The sequence below is a fragment of the Curcuma longa genome, chromosome 1 (genome assembly GCF_044706935.1).
Source record: "Curcuma longa cultivar G26 ecotype Majalengka, Jawa Barat chromosome 1, ITB_CL_G26_1.1, whole genome shotgun sequence".
NCBI classification, from domain to species: Eukaryota; Viridiplantae; Streptophyta; class Magnoliopsida; order Zingiberales; family Zingiberaceae; genus Curcuma; species Curcuma longa.
In genome coordinates, this window is record NC_133861.1 from 14,639,793 (window position 1) to 14,658,263 (window position 18,471).

Here is an 18,471-nt window from a genome sequence, read left to right on the forward strand (position 1 = left end):
CGAGGCGTCGGTTGGGGTCCCGAATGGAGGAAGAGAAGTCTCCTCCAGCAACGACGTCAGTGATGCTCTGTCGTTCGTTTGTGTTGCTCTACCAAAAAAAAAAAAAGAGATCGTAATAAAGAAGCAGCTTGAAGCCAAAACGATCGATAAATAATTAGCTCTCTGTGGCCATTCTTGTTTTTTTCTTTTCTTTTTATCTGAAAATTCATTTTTGCTAAAGCTTTGGGAAAATAAATTATCAGACCAAAAACATCCTCGAATGAAACGGACCACATTTACCCTTAAAACAAATTGATTGACTGAAGCATGGAAGTCCATTTTTTCATGGTGTGCGGACCGAGTTTACACGAGGCCCATTTAAAGCCCAAAAAAACTGGACCAACACGTAGGGTTTTACTTCACCTTAGTGTTTTACGGCGGCGATCGGCGATGGCGGAAGCTTGGGAGCGAGCAGTGGCGGCAGCGCTCAAGGGACAGGCGGAGCCGCCGCGGGTCCTCACCCTCGACGGAGCCCTGAAGTGTCCCGACGGCCACCTCCCGCCGCCTTCCCTCTTCGAGGGCAAGCTTGCCGCGCTGGAGCACCTCTCTGTCGCCAACATTCGCCTCTCCTCCCTCGAGGGATTCCCACACCTCCCTTCCCTCCGTCGGCTCGTCCTATCCGACAACCGCATCGCTAGCGGTCTCGCCGCGCTGGTGGAAGCAGGCCTCGAGGCACTCTGCGACCTCGACCTCTCTAACAACCGAATCGCGTCGATCGAGGACCTCTCCCAGCTAGCAAAACTGCGCCTTGAGTCGCTGGATCTCTACGAGTGCCCTGTGACCAAGATCGAGGGATACCGTTCCAAGGTTTTTGGAATGATCCCTTCCCTTAAGTATTTGGATAAAGTGGACACGGATGGGAATGAAAGGCCGGAGACAGACGAGGAGGAGGAAGAAGAGGAGGATGTAGCGGAGGAAGAAAATGATAATGAGGATGAAGTAGAAGATGATGGAGAAGAAGAAGAAGAAGAAGAAGAAGAAGAAGAAGGAGAAGAAGGAGAAGGAGGAGAAGAAGGAGAAGAAGAGGGTGAGGAAGAAGAAAAACAAGAAATGGAGGTATGTTTTTCTTTCCTTACGTTGTTTCTTTCTTCAGTAAATTATACTTTTTTCTGATCTGAATGTATGCTTTTGACATCCATGAATTGTTTGCTCTTGATATAAGCTACCACATGCGATGAAATTTTAACGTATATGTTATTTTTCCTTGGTGTTTGCATAACTTTGTCCGTATGATCCGACAGCAAATTTATTGGATGTATTGCCTCACATTTGGTATTGATACACTGAAAAAGTGAAGCATACATTCCATTGTCCTTATTTTACGTTCTGATGGGTTTTGTGATGCATCCTTCTGAGGATGTCATGTCAGTCATTGAAGATCAATATATAATTTCTAATTGATATTTGTGACAAGTTTTAGAATCTTAAGCTTATTAAGAAATGAACCTTTTTCCTTATTTTGACAAGGAATTTTTTTTATTCTGGCGTAATTTGTCAATTGCCATTTGGACTCTCTATGATAATGGCGGTCCTCATACGCTTGTTTGGTTAGCTAGGAGAAGGCTCGTGAACGGTGTTTTATCCCCTTGAGAACTAAAAAATATTCAGAGCCCACAAGATGGTAGGTCTCGTAATGTTTCCATGTGTTTTTTCCATGACTAGCTTCCTCTTTTTGTTATCGTTTTTTTTTTGGCTCTCTTGGTAAAGTTCAGTTTTGCCTCTGGTTATTTTATGGATTTTGGCAGTGATATCCTTTAAAATATAAGTAGCATTCGTTGTTATAATTTTATTGTAATTATAACTAGACCTGGACGTGAGATTATAGGGTTTGCCTTTCACAACTTGTACCAAAGGCTTAAAATATTAATCGAGTAATTATGACATGATGTATTCTTGGAGATTTCAGTTTATGTTTTTTTTTTCCCAATTATTTGGTACACTCTTATTATAGTTTCCTGATATTGAAACCAATCCGCAGGACCATGCGATAGATCATTCTTCAAACCGAGCAGCAAAGCGCCGACACGAGAATGGAGAATCCGAAAATGTGTCCAAGGATGATCAACCAGAGCAACAGGAAAATAACACCGTCAGCAAGAGGAAAAGGGTGGGAGATGGACAGGCATAAAAAAGGTATTCAACCTTATAAGGATATTTTGATGATGTTTTGAAAACAAACATACGGGAGTTTAGATCAATGAGGTTTACGGATTCATTTTGAATCAGGAAAAATGTGAATGCGAAGCATCCATCCCTAGTGTTAGAAGGTTGGTCTTTTTTAATCGAGCATGTTTTACTCAACAACTACTCTAGTAGTAAAACCAGGTAAAATGGAAGTGACATTTCCAACTTCCCTTTTGTTAGCACAAGCACAGTTTGTGTAGGCATCGCATACATTTTCCTCTTGGAGATATTTACAGTACATGGTCGTTTTCTTTTATGCTCCTCCGCCAGAGCAAAAGAATTAAAGAGACGATTGGACGACGATGGCAACCCATCATTCTCCTCCGCCGAGGCCGACAACCTTTCTTCTCAACTTCCTCGTCTTCCCTTGACGACGTCTCCTGGGCATGCCTCATGTCCTCCCGCTTCGAACGCCGCATCCAATCACACTCCCACCGCTCTGCATCCGGCATCTTCTTCCAACCGTCTCCATATCACACTTCGATCCAAAATTCCTCCCCGCCGCCGTCCTCGTCTTGTGCCACGGAACTTCTGCGGCGACTACCACATCGCGATCGTCCACACAATCGCCCTCCATGATTTAGGATCCCAGACCTCCTCAACATACGGCCGACGGAGACTATCCGTGAAGGCGAGACGCATCGACATGTCCTCCTGGCATCGGGTGTTTCCGCAGGCGGCACCTCCTTCTGGCGAACCAAGATGTAAGTAGAACTATTACAAGGATGTAATGTAATTTTAATCATACCAAACAAATGAAATATAAATATAGTAGTATCTAACGTAACCAAGACGGATCGTTTTAATTCTTTCGTTACTGCAAATATTTTCACAATTTATTGGCGCAACTTTCGGAGCATTTTAAATTTTAATGGGCAATTTACTATGTAAATAATAAAATTTTAACTAAATCGCATATTTACATAATTAAACTTCAATGGGATCAGACTGATTAGCACTTAAATTAGATATCACAACAGAGCTAAGATTTAAATATATACTATTTTTTCCCGCTAACCAATATGAAACAAGAATTATTCAAACTTCTGCATCGATTTGGATCAGATTTTTTTTTACCTCCCTACTATTATTCTACACCGGCAAGTAAAATACAGGGATAATATTCTTCAAGTTCAATTTTTGATGGTGGGTGCTACAAACTTTTGTAAAGAATAACCTCTATTCTACACGAAAACACATGATGACTAGATGATGTAACGCAACAAGCCACATGGACAAGCAGAGAGAAACCGTCATAAACAAATACTCTGCCAAAAATAAGATAAAGATTAGGTTTGTCCTATTAATAGTGTAACATTTTGATTTTTTCCCTTCACAATAAATTTCCAATAAGCCACACAACTTCCACAGCCATTATCATAAAACAACAGAAGATTGCAAATGTTTTCCAACATTTTGGGCCTAAATTGTGATCCGGAACTCTGCGCATATAGCTACAAACCATGAATAGTAATCTATATGAGGTGCCTCAAGTGGATACTGCAAGGAAACAAAGCGCCGTTGTACCTTATTTTGTTATACTTGATTTCCCGGCGTGAACCTTTTATGATCTCGTTCAACATGCTCCAGTCTTCCTGATGATCGTAAATCATCAATGCCACTCAGGCGGCGTGAGGTAGGGATGTTATGAATTTGTTTCCCTGGGGAATTGATTGTTTTCATCTTCTTGCTGCTCGGTTCTGGTAACTGAGCCTCTTGGCTATCCACAGAGAGCTCACCTTCTTCAGCATTCTCCGTAATATCAATGCTCTTGGGTTCTTGCTTGTATGAAGGTTTGCACCAGTTGTGGCTCTTCTGCTTGTTTCGTTCGTCCTCGACCGCTAATTCCACACCATGTTCCAACTCTCTCTCGATGAGGTCATCTTCATCCATATGATCCATTTTTCTGGTGATGTCGGCCCGAGATCTTTTTGTTTTCTCCAATGCGGCCTTCACTTTCTCTTTGTCAATCTTCTTTATGGCATCCATTGCAGGTGACTGGACTTTGGTAGTTTGACTCTGGAAGAACATCCTCTCCCTTGTTTCGGCCATACCATCTGCCAAAGGAGCTGCAAATTCTTCTGCTGCAGGTTCAGATCTGTTGGACCTACTGCCTAGAATATCTGGATGATTAGTGGGTTCATGATGCCAACCATCCTTTGCCATTTTGTTTCCAGAAACTCCGGCTCTCAGCTCATGCCTTCCCTGATCATCCTGCCTTCCATGATTATTACTATCATAGCTTCCAACATGCTTATCAGAGTGAAATTGGTCAGAGTAAGTGGATGAGTTTGCAGGGCAGGCACTCTCCGTGGCAGTATTTCTAGACACCTGAGAATATCCACTTTGTGTAGTAGGCTCATCGATATCGACAGGGGCTTTTGCTGGAGCCCGGTGATTCACGCCACTAGCAGAACTGCCTTCGGTTTCATTTCCTTGGGATGCTGGTGCTGGACGGTTTTGTTCATATAGTTCCAACATTTGATTGCTTATCTCTGAGAGGAGAGAAGTTAAGAAAATTCAGTAAATGATAAAATAAAAACGTGATGCATAGAAGAATACCGAGTAAATTGACAAACAAGGAAGAAAGATGAATATGCTGAATTGCAAACTATCAAATATAAACTTTCCAATAGATCTATACATGCAGAATCTCATACTATCCAATCCAAACACAAAAAAAAAAAAAACAAAGAGAAATAATAAGACAAAGAGATGTATACATTATGCATTTACAGGGATATCAATGGAAAAATACCTTCCAACTGCCGCGGAGTAACATCAAATTCCTGCCACCAGACCTTCTCACCATCAGAGGGAAGCTTTACTTTCAGAAACTTGGCAGCCAGGAAGATTGCACTGGCTGCGATATGGTGGGGCTTAAATTGCAAGCAAAGCGATGTTCGCAGCCTGCATACCCCTTTCCAGCGTGTAGTTAATACACATTTACGGAAATTAACTGAAAAGCAGAGAAATAGTTTTCTCATACCCATCATTGACAAAATTCCATGCAACTTGTGCAAGAGCATTTTGAGCAATCTTAAACTTCTTGATTGCTTCAACTAGGGGTTTGTATGGATGTAGCACATTTAGGCCAAAACCTAGAGTTGCAAGTACCAAACGCTCCCCAATCAAAATCAGTTCCTTTTGCTGTTCGTATATTTCCTACATAGCAGAATGGTTGAATATTAAAATATACAAGGAAAAATGTTATAAAAATTCTATAGCATGGTACCGTTGATAGCAAAGAAGAGAAGTTGGTGAGAATTAATGCACAGGTAGTCAAATAAGAAATTATGCAAACTGAATTAAAACTTATTCATCGAGATATAATAAAAACTTCTATAGAAGAGAAGCTTCAGAAATAACAAACAGGTTATTCATGAATCAAGAGCCACCTAGACAAGATAATAGAATGATCATATATAATTTATCTGTTGAGTCTTAGACATTAAGTTGTATCTGATGCACTATTCCTCCCTTTTTGCCCTGCATTCTCATTCTCTCTAGTTTATCTGAATTGAATAAGTTTAGAAAAAGTTCTTTTATCTCATTCGCAAAATTTTGTGAGCCTTGGAGGAGGATCAAATAAAGGTGTCACATTATTCAATCTGCTCAAAGCATTGCATAACTGATGAGCAAGACTGCTCAAGGTCCAAACCTTCAACGAAGCCAGTTTCAAAGATCAAAATCAAACCAACCAAACAAAGTGCATTGTTAATCACCCAAGTAAAATTTGCCTAGTCCTGGCCCCATGGTCTTTTATGTTCTCAATGCCAACTTCCGTAAATTTTCACTTCAAATATTTTTGCATGCACAATTCATAAAGAATTCTTTAATAAATAGCACGCTAACTTAACAGGTAACAAGTTTATGCTGATGCTAAGTGGTTGGTATTTTACAGACTAAAAGCACAATAATGATAAAGTAGCATGCAGACCAAAGCTAATATTTTCTGACATCAACAAATGATAATCCAACATTTTCCTTCAGATATAGTAAACCTCAATGCCTACACAACTATTGCAACAATGAGGCAAGACAATGAAACCGAGATCTACTACAAACACTGATGACCTGATAATACAAGAGCAAGTGATAGAAATATATTTTCCTTCAGATGTAGCAAATTTCATTACCATTAGCATGTACACCTATCACGACAATGAGGCGACACAATGAAACCTAGATCTACCATGACCTGGTTGTGCTAATTGCTTATCATAGGTCATTGTGAAATGTTTACAACCCTACCCCCACCAACAAAACACAGATTAGAAGGGTGTTCAGGGCCTGCCAATGGGGAAAAAAACACTATGAAGGGAAAAAAATGAAAAAAAAAAAAAGGACTTTATATATATATCTATATATATCAAGTTTTACCCTTTGTTTGATTCTTTGTACTGCAGTAGGATCCTTTTTGTGGATAATCTCATAAGAAACAAGAATGACATCCTTTAATGGCCTTGGTGATTCTTCTACCTTTCCCGCCAAAAACATGCAAACAGTAGCAATGATCTGCAAAAATTGTCATCAAATGTTAAGCAAAAAAGAAAGAAAATTTGAAGGATCACAGGTAACACGCCACAGCAACTATGGTCAATAGCTGCAGCACATATGTAAGTTTTTTAATGGAATCAACAAATTAAAAGAAAAAGGAAGACTGATATACATAAATAGGTAATTTCTTGAAAATAAGCTTGATAAAATAAATAAAAAGTGAATAATATTTATCTATGAACAAGAACTAGTAAAAAACAATCAACGTACCTTTTAGTATATTTATTCATGAACAAAAGGCAACCAAATTGAAACTAAATAAACTAATTAAAAGATTAGGTCAACGTAACCATCAGAAAAATCTAAATGGAGTCAATATTTATTTAATAAACAGCTTTACATGGCATATTCTTAGAAAAATTCAATAGCAATAACCTCACTCTTCACATTGTAACCACTTCCCTAAGTGGATAAACAGAAAGCTATTTCCAAAGCAAAATAATATAATGATCACTAAAACATCAATCTTAGATATTGATAACAGAAACATGAAACCAGGATAAGGATCCCTTCCTAGCTTCCAGTCCTTTGCTGGTATTAGGGAATCTGCCCTAATTTGAACAGAAAATTCAATTAAATGGCAATGGTTCCATTGCTCTCCTTATGAAGGAAAACCAGCATGAAAGCTGGCATATAGCAAGTATTCTCATACCATACAGCCACTAGGAGAAGTCATCATAGCAATGTATTTACATGTGTTTTTTGGGCAGGATAAGTCCAAAGGAGAATTCAGCAAACGAACTCTTTATGTCAAGTTCATGTGTTTATCAAAATGGTGCTGGTTGAGGCATAACATCTGGAGCTAAAGTCAATATATTGTTTTCTACATGATTTTTAGGTGGTCACTCTATATGACTAAAGTATAACCTTGATCTTAGTCATATTGGAATCACAAGGAGAACCCATGTCAAATTATCACCTTTTGTGAATGAATTTATGTTGGTATCTCCACGTTCTGAATAAACAAAAGAAGTCTATGGTGGAATAAAATTCATGCAGCCAATTCCAAATAAATGAGAATAATTGGTGTTGTTGTACACATAAAGCAATACAAAAAAACAAAATCATAGTATTCAGGAGGTGAAAATGAAGTGATACTTACTCTTCTATCATTTCTTGCATGAGATTGGCGAAGAAAAAAACGGTGACAGAATACAATTGCAGTAGCTATCGTTACTTGAGGTCTGGATCACAAATGGCTCAATTTTGTAAGAACAATAATGCAATAGAAGCTATGCTAGAAAACCATATAACAAAGTGTTAGATTCAAGATCATAATAAAAAAGCATACAACTAAACATTTTCCTCTTAAGCAGAATGAGTTGTGTGTGAGTTAATGATATTAGAGAGTAGATACAAATGTTTATAAACACTGTTCCGAATAACAGAAATTTCAATGTTTTTGTTGAGTTTCTTCTGCGTCCTTTTGAAGGTTTGACACATTAGTATCTGCATGGCACAGTAACATAATGGGCTTGCAGTATCCATACATGTTCATATGAATCATTATCTATAGTACAGAGCATATAAATAAGAAAATGATATTTAAAATACTAGTAATCTAAGTATTTGCCAGTGGCATACTTTCTGCAGCAGAGCATCTTACTATTATTAATATGGATTTTATCAGTTTAGAAGGTCTCAGCAAGTTTAACAGGCTGACAAACTACATATCATGTAAAATTTTCATCTATCCTACGTCCAAATTTCCTTTATGTGCCCATATTAATTGTGTTTCTCCTATGTGTTATTTTAAGAGAACAAAATGTAGAGATGCAAGCTCAAACTAGAATCAGCAAGTAAAAGCCTAGTGTTTCTATCAGTACATAAGGCATAATGAATCAAAAATTATACACACAAAAAATAAGAATATTGACATTAGAGGGATCACTAAGTGGGATCCTTACACATTCAAAATAAGTAAATTGAAAGCATGCTCAAAGAATTTCTTGATTGGACAACAAAGAGATGAGATGAAGACCATAGTCACAGAACATATAATTAGGGGAAACTTACACTTTCAATCTCATGCCTAAATCTTGAAGAAATGTGCAGTAAGACTTCCGTAGATAAGTTTCTTTCTTGAGATCAATGCCATCTTGCCTGGATGGGGAGTTTTCTTCAATATCCTTCCGGCTCAAATACCAAGTAGCACCAGGAAGATTAACTTCCTCATGCCGGTCATGGGAGGACCTGAAGGTACTGTCATCCGCCATTTCATGAAGTGAAAAATCTCCAGCCATATTGATAACAATATTAAGCAGGCCAACTTAAATGGTTGAATTGCTTTCTGGTTTAGTATCTGTCAGTAAGCTTGTCAAGCCACCAAACACAATGGGATCATCCTGCACATGATGGTTAACAAACAAGTAATATTTAGGAATGAGACATAAATTATTAGCACAAAGGAAACAACATGTGACTATATAATTATTATGATTTTCCATATCAATATTGGTGGCTTCAGTATTTTTAAATCCAGATCAGACAAGGAATCAGAAGCCTTTTGGTTCCCAATTCTTCCAATCGAAACCATTACTAAGTGCTCTCCATTAGAACCAGACCAGTTCCCATTTAACTGGATGAACCAGCCGGGTTGGTCTGGGATTAAAGCACTAGCTAACTAGAAGCAAGCTAAGATTCATCAAACTCAAAAGGTACAAACATGAATGAAGTGTGATTATTCTAGTTATATAACTTCCACTGTGCACAGATGATGTTTCCAGAATAATTTAGATTCCTTTGCTTAACTTAATCTTCTACTATGTATGACCATAAATAATTTTTAGCATAATAGCAAAATGATAATATCAGTAAAACATCGACGTTGCCATGCTGAAATGAGAACTATAATAGGATGGGAATCAAATAAAATTGAAACTTTATCATAGAAAATAGTCCAACTTACAATTATAAAGAATAAAAAAATGAACGGCCAAGATGAACATATATCTAGAGCATCACATTTTCCCAAGATAAATGAGATACAAAACTTCAAATCACATTTCTAACTTGATCTAGAGTATCCCATTTTCAGAAGATAGCAATTCAGATTTAAGAATCAATAAAAAAAAATAACATTAATTATAAAAGCAAGATAAAAATGACATCTCCCAACTATGTGTCGGATAAATGATATGAGTACAATATGATAAGCAAAAAAACCATCTATGACATAGATTAAATTTTGTTTTTTTATATTCCAATAATAGGCAAGATGTTGTTTTTGGTAGTTTCAGCAAAAGCATAGCAATCACATGTAGATGTAGTGTGGATCCAGACAAATATTAAAATTTTATTTATCGCATATATAAACATATGAACTTATGATTTACTTTGTTTTCTTGAGGTAGACTATGTTTTTATTGAAATATATAATTTTCATACATGCATGGAAACTAAAAAAATTACAGGTACCTTAAAAAAAAATCAGAACAAAGTTTGTAGAAGACCTTTGTTGAGTTCGCCAAAGCAACAAAGAAATTACACAAACTCTTCAATTTCATAAAGCCAATGATTAATTGAAGCACACATCCTGCATTCAAAGCAAACACATATCAGTTCCACCAAAGCATCAACTTTCCCTTCTCCATCATTTCTCCTCCCCCATAACAAACAAAACATCTATTCATAGAGAATAAGTCTAAGACTCCAGCAACTTATCATTTAAGAATCACAATAGAATCAAGTTGTTAATTGCATGCAATAAATTCGCGAATTTCTTAAGATAAATATGGAATAAAACACAACGTCAAAATAAACTAGAATTAAGCATATTGATAGAACAAATAGTGATATTTGACCTAAAAAATTCCAAATGCACATGTAGAGTTCCAAACGCCCACATAATTGAAACAACAATTGTGGTGGGATTAAATCTTGGTAATTTCCTTTAACACCAATTTGTTTCTTGATATACTATGCTTGACACAAAAGCAAATATAAGTTTTTGTCAATATGTGAACTCCAGCCAGATTCACTGGGTACATTAGAGATTGTTGTACCTTGCCCTAAAGAGAGCGATGATGGTAGAACCAATCAAACCATGAGTCCTGGTTGAATAAATAGCAAGTAGCAAAAAAAAAAAAACAACCATATACATCCATACACAACAAACAAAGGATTTTGTTGGTAAAATAACTTATTTCCAGACTATAATTATTCTTCCGGACCGCTAATTTGCAGTTATTTCATGAAAGTATTTGTTTTAATCTCAATAAAATCTTCAAACGTAAACGGAAAGAGTTTGAACTGATCAGCCTAATGTGTGCTCCCTTTGCTCATTCTTTTATGTCAGAAAGTTTAAAGTTGTAGCTGAAAATATTCTAACGCTTAATTCAATCAAAAAAGTAATGAGCAAAGGCTTAGCAGGTCATCCCTTTACCAATTCATCCGACGAGTTCTTGAAATATTGTAATTTTTTAAAAAACGTAATGAGCATGGTATTGAAAAGGCTTCCCCGATGGCGTACGCGGAACAGGAAGGATAGGAAGGAGGTGTCGACGAAGTGATGCGGCATGATGTTGGTGGTGGAAGAGGAAGACAGTGGCAATATAGGGAGGACGACTAGGATGCAGCAGATGCGGAGGAGGTGTCGGATCGGGCCTCGCCGCGATGAGGAATGGGGAGGGATAGGAGACGTCGGAGAAGGTCGCCTCTACAACGTGTACGGTTCCGGAGGCAGGTGAAGAAGAGGGGGAAGAGGATGAGGTGTAGGATCGGGACTCACCGCGATGGGAAGGAGGTGTCGGACTGGTGAAGAGCGCGTGTCCTTGACGGAGGTGGAGACTGAGGGAGTTGTTGAGAACCCTCTCTCAGGCGGATATTAGATGCTTCTCCTTCTCTTCGCGGCGGCGGCAGCGTCGGCGGCGACGAGAGAAGATAGGGGAGGAGGAATCGGGGGATTGGGCGTGCCCTAGAAAGTTTCAGTCGCGGAGACGTAGTGGGGGAAACACATATAGCGAAGGAATTGGACCGTCCGATCGGCGTCCGCGCCCCTGGCAGATGTGATCCGGCATTCCTGTCCGTCGATTCGTGCACAGCCGGTGTGATCCCACGGCTGCAAAAATATCGGCGACGCGTATGGCCGTCTGTCGTAATTTTTTTTTTTTACAAGATTGATACTTCTTTTATTGTTTTGTTTACCTCCTGCTGATGCTGCTGCTGCTGCAGCAAGGAGTAGGTGAATTGGTAGAGGTGTGAAGTCGGAAGAAGAAGGATAGGAATCGGATGCTACTTGCCCATTGAGCGCTCGTATGACGCATCTTTGATGTGATTTACAATTTACATGCTCCCCGACACACTGATTCGCTCATCGCTCGCAAGACGCACGGCCACACGCCTAGTCTAGTCGCCGTTCATCGCTCGTCAATCGTTCGCAGGCTCAACTGTTATTAATTATCACCCATTGCTTGCTAATCGCCCAACTTTGACACCGGATGCTCGCTCGATGCCCATTCACGTTGCTCGTTCAACAATTGCCAGATGATTGTCGCCTGCTCCACTCCGACACTGCATTAAAATACAAAAAGAAAAAAGAAAAAAAAGACAACGGCATGCAATTCAAAGGCGCGACTTCCTTTCGTACCATGGCTTTTTTGCAACTCTGGATGGTTGCACGCCTACATACTCCACAGTGTTTAATTTCTTGGAATCAGACCTACAGTGGAACAGATGAATATCGCGGGTTCCGATAGAACTGGAACAAAATCAACTGCATATTTAAGGATTTACAGCAAGCGATACATTCATTGATGTATGATTGCATGACCATATAATTAATTTGCAGCATTGCCACACCCCGCCTCAAGTGATCAATTTGGGGCGTGCGTATATCGGAGTTCATTACTCTGAAATTTTTTGCACATTCTTCAGTTTTGCCATCTAGTGGTCCCAAAATATGCTTTTGGAAAGCCATATATATCTAATGTCACCTAGCTAGTAGGATTGATTGTACAAATTGATGTTGATTTGGAAAGAAGGATGTAAGAGCTCAGTGGTGAATGAGATTAAGTATTTTATTCTGTAGTAGCAACGCAAATTACAAATAGACAACACCCAATTATAAAATCCTTAAAATATGGATAAATTTTAAAAAAAAAATTTATTGCTGTGACAAAACTTAATGCATGCTGAGAATATAGAGATGCCAATGGACGAACCAAACACATGATGTTCCAACTTTCATCGAATCTCCTTAGTCTAATATGACTCTAAATATATTATGCCGAGCACAGCCCGAGCATAATCAGGTTATGCTATGCTCACCACCTGCTAAGAGCCTGAGTAAACCTATCAAGTTAAAAAATACAACAAGAAAATTATTTGCAAATTAATTTAAAAACTATTGTATTGTGTAAGGAATAAAGAGAGGCATGTTCTTTACAAAAAAAAAACAATAACTTAGTAAAATTTTAAATTATTTAAAGGTAGTTTGGCATGAATTTTTTGTATTAAAACATAATCATAAAATAGAATATGGAGCCCGAACTCCAAAGGCACGAACCCTACATGCATTTCCATGAGCCTCACCGCCAGGCGCAAGCCCATTTAGAGCACAAGTTGATTAGTTAATTAAATGAGGTAAAGGATGGATTAAATTGATGATTAGATATACTTTGTTGGGTGGAATGAATATTACATATTTTTACTTAGAGTACGTAGTTTTGTTTGAAATTGTGCTGTACACATAGATATATAAAATATACGAGAATTAATGATGGTCTCGTATTTTAATTATATTAAATCTTTTATTATCATATATTTTTATAATTTTCATAAAAATAGGATAAAATATACTTAGACTTTTGGGACATGACGGTTGAAAAAAAAGAAAAAAAATATGATTTATCTTTTATCTATCGTATAAAAGATAAATATTTAATTTTTATTAAGGATAAATCTTTTTTATCTTTTATTAAAGATAAAGTTTATCCTTATTTAATCAACGGCTACGATCAAAGTCTATCTTCAATCAATAGTTAGGATCGTATCAACGGATCAACGACCAAGAAAAAGTCCATCTACGATCAACAATCCAGATATATTCATTTATACTATAAATAGGCTTAGAAGTTATAAGAAAATATAACATTAAAATTGTATTCTTTTCTAACTTCTCTTGTTCTTCAAAGTTCTGTAAAAGATTTATCTGCCAGAAGGAGATTTTCATAGTCAAGCTTCAACCGCCTTGGCTTACAACCACCTAGGTTGTAACCAAATACATATGTGTGTATTTTGCCTTTTACTATTTGTTTAGTTTAATTAATATTCATTTATTTAATTGATTATTTTTATGGGCAATTCACCCCTTCTTACCGATCAACCTCGATCCAATACTATCATCCTATTCAAACAGAGTATTAGGGTCCAAGAAAAGGACCTTCCGAGCTTGGGGAAAGATTTTATAGGGAGGAGCAACACGGGTGCGGCACGGGAACGGGTGTTGATTCAAAGGTCACAATTGGGTCTGTGTGCATCATAAATCGTAACATGACGAAATCGATAAGATGCCACACAATCTATTTGCGGGTTTAGTAATCGGTTTCGAGTACGAATTCTACGTTATTCCACAGGAAACAAATGTCTCTGATAACTCTCCTTAAGTAATCAGGTTGGATTGCGGGTGAAATTTTATGTAATTTGAGAATATTCACATGGTAACGGTACACGATTAACTCGCCTTAAATAAACAAGTTATTTAAAAAACCAATTTATTTAGAATGATATACAAAATGTTCACCTAATCAATTATGGAACTAACGTGATAAAATTTTAATTAAGATCTTACTTGTGAATTTAATTTCTTGGGTTTTTTTTTATTTTCAATATCTATATCCTAATTGTATCTAAAATATTCTGAGATACTTATTCAAAATTATTTTCTGCGAGAAATTAATTGGCAAGGGAAAAAAAGAGGTTAAAAAAAGTGAGGATAAGGGTATTAATTTTCTGCATTTTTGGAAAACAAAGCGTGTAAATTATCCTGTTATTTTATGGCATATATCCGCGTCAAGTATGTAAGATTAAAACGATGGGTTTTTAAGTTAAAATAATTCCATATATGTCATAGCTAGTTAACGCAATCATTTAATTGCGCCTGCCTTGACGCGTGTGGCTTATCTCCTATATGAAAGCAGTCAATGCAAAGCATCATAATTCATGCGTACAACATATATAATATATATCACATCTATACTCTCTATATATATAGAAGAAATAACACAGCTTGTTCGTTCCACAGATAAAGCATATCCATGGCAGGAGAAGCGCTAGGCAAGTCAACAGCCATAAAGGAAACCTTCGAGATCGCCGTGGGTGACCATTCTCCTGACGAGTTCATCGACGACGACGGCCGTGCTAAGCGTACAGGTAATTAATAATAGCATATATATACAACAGATATATATATATCTTGACTTAATTAGTTTAAGAGCATATATATATATGTACAGATGAGAGTTTGAGATGGAATTGAAGGATATATATATCATGCATATATATATATATATATATATATATATATATATATATATATATATATATATATATATATATATATATATATATATATATATATATATATGAAATATGAATTGCTGTGCAGGGACACTGGTGACCGCAAGCGCTCATATCATCACGGCGGTGATCGGGTCGGGAGTGCTGTCGTTGGCCTGGGCCTTGGCACAGTTGGGTTGGATCGCCGGACCCATTGTTCTTTTTGTCTTCGCTCTCATCACCTGGTTCTGTTCCATCCTGCTTGTAGACTGCTACAGGAATTCTCAGGGGAAGAGAAGCTACAATTACAAAGATGCTGTCCAGGCCAATCTAGGTACGTAATTATTACTAGCTAGCTAGCAAGAGAAATAACAATTCGAGAGCGCTAGGCTAGCTAGCATGAATGAATAGTTTGATTATATATGTGTTGATCATCTATATATATTTACAGGGAGTGTTTACTGTAAGTTATGTGGATGGGCACAGTATACAAATCTGTTTGGAGTTTCCATTGGCTACACTATCACAACAGCTATTAGCATGGGGTATATATCGATATATCTATCCATCAATTTATAATTAACCAAATATACTTGGAAATATATATATATATATATATATATATATATATATATATATATATATATATATGTTTGCATGCGTTTAACAGTGGTGGTGGTGGATTAATAATGCAGGGCGATCAAAAAGTCCAACTGCTTCCACAAGAACGGCCACGATGCGGCATGTGAGGCGTCGACGACGACGGACTTGCTTATCTTCGCGGGCATCCAAATAGTGCTCTCCCAGTTGCCTAATTTCCACAAGCTCTGGTGGCTCTCCATTGTGGCAGCCATCATGTCCGTGTCTTACTCCAGCATTAGCCTCGGCCTCTCCGCGGCCAAAATAGCAGGTTTAATTTAATTTCCAGTTGTCCGCATGCATGCACCATATGCATGCACCTACTGATCTTAATTTGTCTCCACGCGCGACTCTTTAATTTCAATTAATTAATGCGTCCATGTGTCTAGCTGACACCGTATCTGTTGTTGACTTGGGACTATGCAGAGGGAGCTCATGCGAGCACCAGTCTCACAGGAGTCGCGGTCTCAGCAAGTGAAAAAGTGTGGAGAACATTTCAGTCTCTCGGAAACATAGCCTTTGCCTACACTTACTCCAATGTTCTTATCGAGATCCAGGTATCATAACTATGCATGCGTTTAAATGAATAAGGATGCAGTTAAAAGTTTAGTCAGCATGCAGAATTTATTGATCGATGCTATTTAAGGCTAGCTATATATTATCTTAATTCATTGAATTGCGAGAAGTTTGGTGAGCAGATGGCTCAAGTGTAATTGAATGAATATGCATGCATAGAATGACTCGCTTTGAAATTCCAACTTTGACTTATTCGTCAAATATGCGCACCTGTTAATTAATGTGGCATGCATGCAGGATACTCTGAAATCAAGCCCTCCGGAGAACCAGGTGATGAAGAAGGCTACCTCCATTGGAGTTGTCACCACCACTATTTTCTACATGTTGTGTGGAATTCTGGGCTATGCGGCCTTTGGAAATGATGCACCAGGCAACTTCTTAACTGGATTCGGGTTCTATGATCCATTTTGGCTTGTTGACCTTGGCAACATCTGCGTTGCCATTCATCTCGTCGGTGCTTACCAGGTACATATATATATGCCCTCCCTCATAAGATTGCTTCATCGCTGCAAACATTTGGATCACAATATCATGCAAATTGTTGAAAAAGGATTCTGCCCATAGTGCATTATTGACAATATATATATATATATTCCACGGGATTAGGGACCATATATATACTAACCAGACAAGCTATATATATATGTGACCTTCTGAACTACTAAACCTGCCATATGGATTCGCCACATCTTCCAACGAAGACAACCAATATATATATTGTAGACATTGTCCTCATTTGACCTACTCGATCTTTAATTTGCCCAAAGATAGACATCCACCAACTTGCACATTCTGAGTTATTCAATTATCAGCTTGCTTTCGGCGCAAGCATTTCCAAGCAGTCTTGGCTAGCTGGTCCTGCAAGACATCAATTAATTTTAAACTGGGTAGTAGGTCCCATTAATATTCAAAAAGACATTTTTATAGGGTACGTAATTGGCAGCTGGTTTAAGCTACTCATGATATGCATCGGATGAAGTAAGCCGAAAGGATAGGACAAAAATCTAATACTGTGTCTTAAATTGAAAAAACTCACGGCGTAACTCGATTCGTTGTTTAGCTTCTACACGTATTATTTAATTGTTAGTTAATACTAACAACACGCAATGCCATGCCTCCTGCTTGACAATCAACAAACAGTAAGCTGGTGTCATCAAAATCATTCGAGGTTTATATCTCAATTTCTATCCGGTAATTGCAGGTCTTCGCCCAACCACTGTACCAATTCATCGAAACTTGGAGCAGAAACCGTTGGCCTGATAGCCACTTCATAACATCAGAGCACGTTGTCAAAGTTCCACTGCTGGGTGATTGCCCCCTCAGTTTCTTTCGGATAATCTGGAGAACCCTTTATGTCATTGCCACATCTGCTATTGCCATGCTCTTCCCTTTCTTCAATGATTTCTTGGGTCTGATAGGAGCTCTTTCATTCTGGCCGCTGACTGTATTTTTCCCTGTGGAGATGTACATAGTACGAGCAAGAATTCCAAAGTTCTCTTCAACATGGACTTGGCTACAGATCCTGAACACCATCTGCTTGCTAGTGTCACTGGTGGCTGCCTGTGCGTCTGTTCAGGGACTTATTCATAGCCTTCGACATTATCAACCTTTCAAAATCTCCTGAGAAGCAAGCCAAATCCAGTTCAATTTCAGCGTATGTTTAAACTGAATAAACTGAGACAGAGTAAGAACCAAAAAAATCTGTTTCTAGTCAACTATTATGCTATTGAGTGTTTAATATTCTAGTGACACTACAGTAGAAAACAGCATGTGTTACGGAGACATGATATTACTTGCTTATCTATACATTTAACTGTCTTCCAATTAACTTCTCATTCTCCATGGAGCCAAGGTTGTGTCATGTGTCAAGAATGACTGTCTGAACAAGAAGATATCACATGAACCACACGAATTTATGATCTCTCCATGCAGTTTACTCATAAAATAACTTCACAAATGATGCAACTTCTATAAACT

General features: G+C 37.8%; 3 protein-coding genes across 5 annotated transcripts; 2 read left to right on the top strand and 1 right to left on the bottom strand.

The window, feature by feature from the left end:
* The first annotated feature begins 372 nt into the window (after positions 1-372).
* On the top strand, positions 373-2,451 carry LOC141847731 (acidic leucine-rich nuclear phosphoprotein 32-related protein-like). 2 transcript variants are annotated; one of them, XM_074735813.1, is made up of 3 exons: positions 373-1,095; positions 2,018-2,172; positions 2,266-2,451. In XM_074735813.1, the coding sequence occupies exons 1-2, from the start codon at positions 430-432 to the stop codon at positions 2,165-2,167; spliced, it is 816 nt and encodes a 271-aa protein (XP_074591914.1). In that variant the 5' UTR covers positions 373-429; the 3' UTR covers positions 2,168-2,172; positions 2,266-2,451. The 2 variants fall into 2 exon arrangements, with proteins under 2 accessions (XP_074591914.1, XP_074591906.1); XM_074735805.1 differs by lacking the exon at positions 2,266-2,451 and having other exon boundaries at positions 2,018-2,173.
* Positions 2,452-3,512: 1,061 nt separating this feature from the next.
* LOC141838599 (cyclin-T1-3-like) lies at positions 3,513-11,688 on the bottom strand. Of its 2 annotated transcripts, none has more exons than XM_074726130.1 (8): positions 11,513-11,688; positions 10,236-10,318; positions 8,800-9,128; positions 7,886-7,967; positions 6,607-6,741; positions 5,213-5,388; positions 4,982-5,133; positions 3,513-4,718 (listed from the first exon to the last, which is right to left on the bottom strand). In XM_074726130.1, exons 3-8 carry the CDS (start codon positions 9,024-9,026, stop codon positions 3,760-3,762), a joined length of 1,731 nt encoding a protein of 576 aa, XP_074582231.1. In that variant the 5' UTR covers positions 9,027-9,128; positions 10,236-10,318; positions 11,513-11,688; the 3' UTR covers positions 3,513-3,759. The 2 variants fall into 2 exon arrangements, with proteins under 2 accessions (XP_074582231.1, XP_074582221.1); XM_074726120.1 differs by having other exon boundaries at positions 10,201-10,318.
* A 3,350-nt stretch (positions 11,689-15,038) lies between these two features.
* LOC141828883 (amino acid permease 6-like) lies at positions 15,039-18,218 on the top strand. The gene is made up of 7 exons (XM_074716271.1): positions 15,039-15,153; positions 15,389-15,613; positions 15,731-15,824; positions 15,975-16,189; positions 16,345-16,475; positions 16,732-16,959; positions 17,696-18,218. The coding sequence occupies exons 1-7, from the start codon at positions 15,039-15,041 to the stop codon at positions 18,116-18,118; spliced, it is 1,431 nt and encodes a 476-aa protein (XP_074572372.1). The 3' UTR covers positions 18,119-18,218.
* The last annotated feature ends 253 nt before the right edge of the window (positions 18,219-18,471 follow it).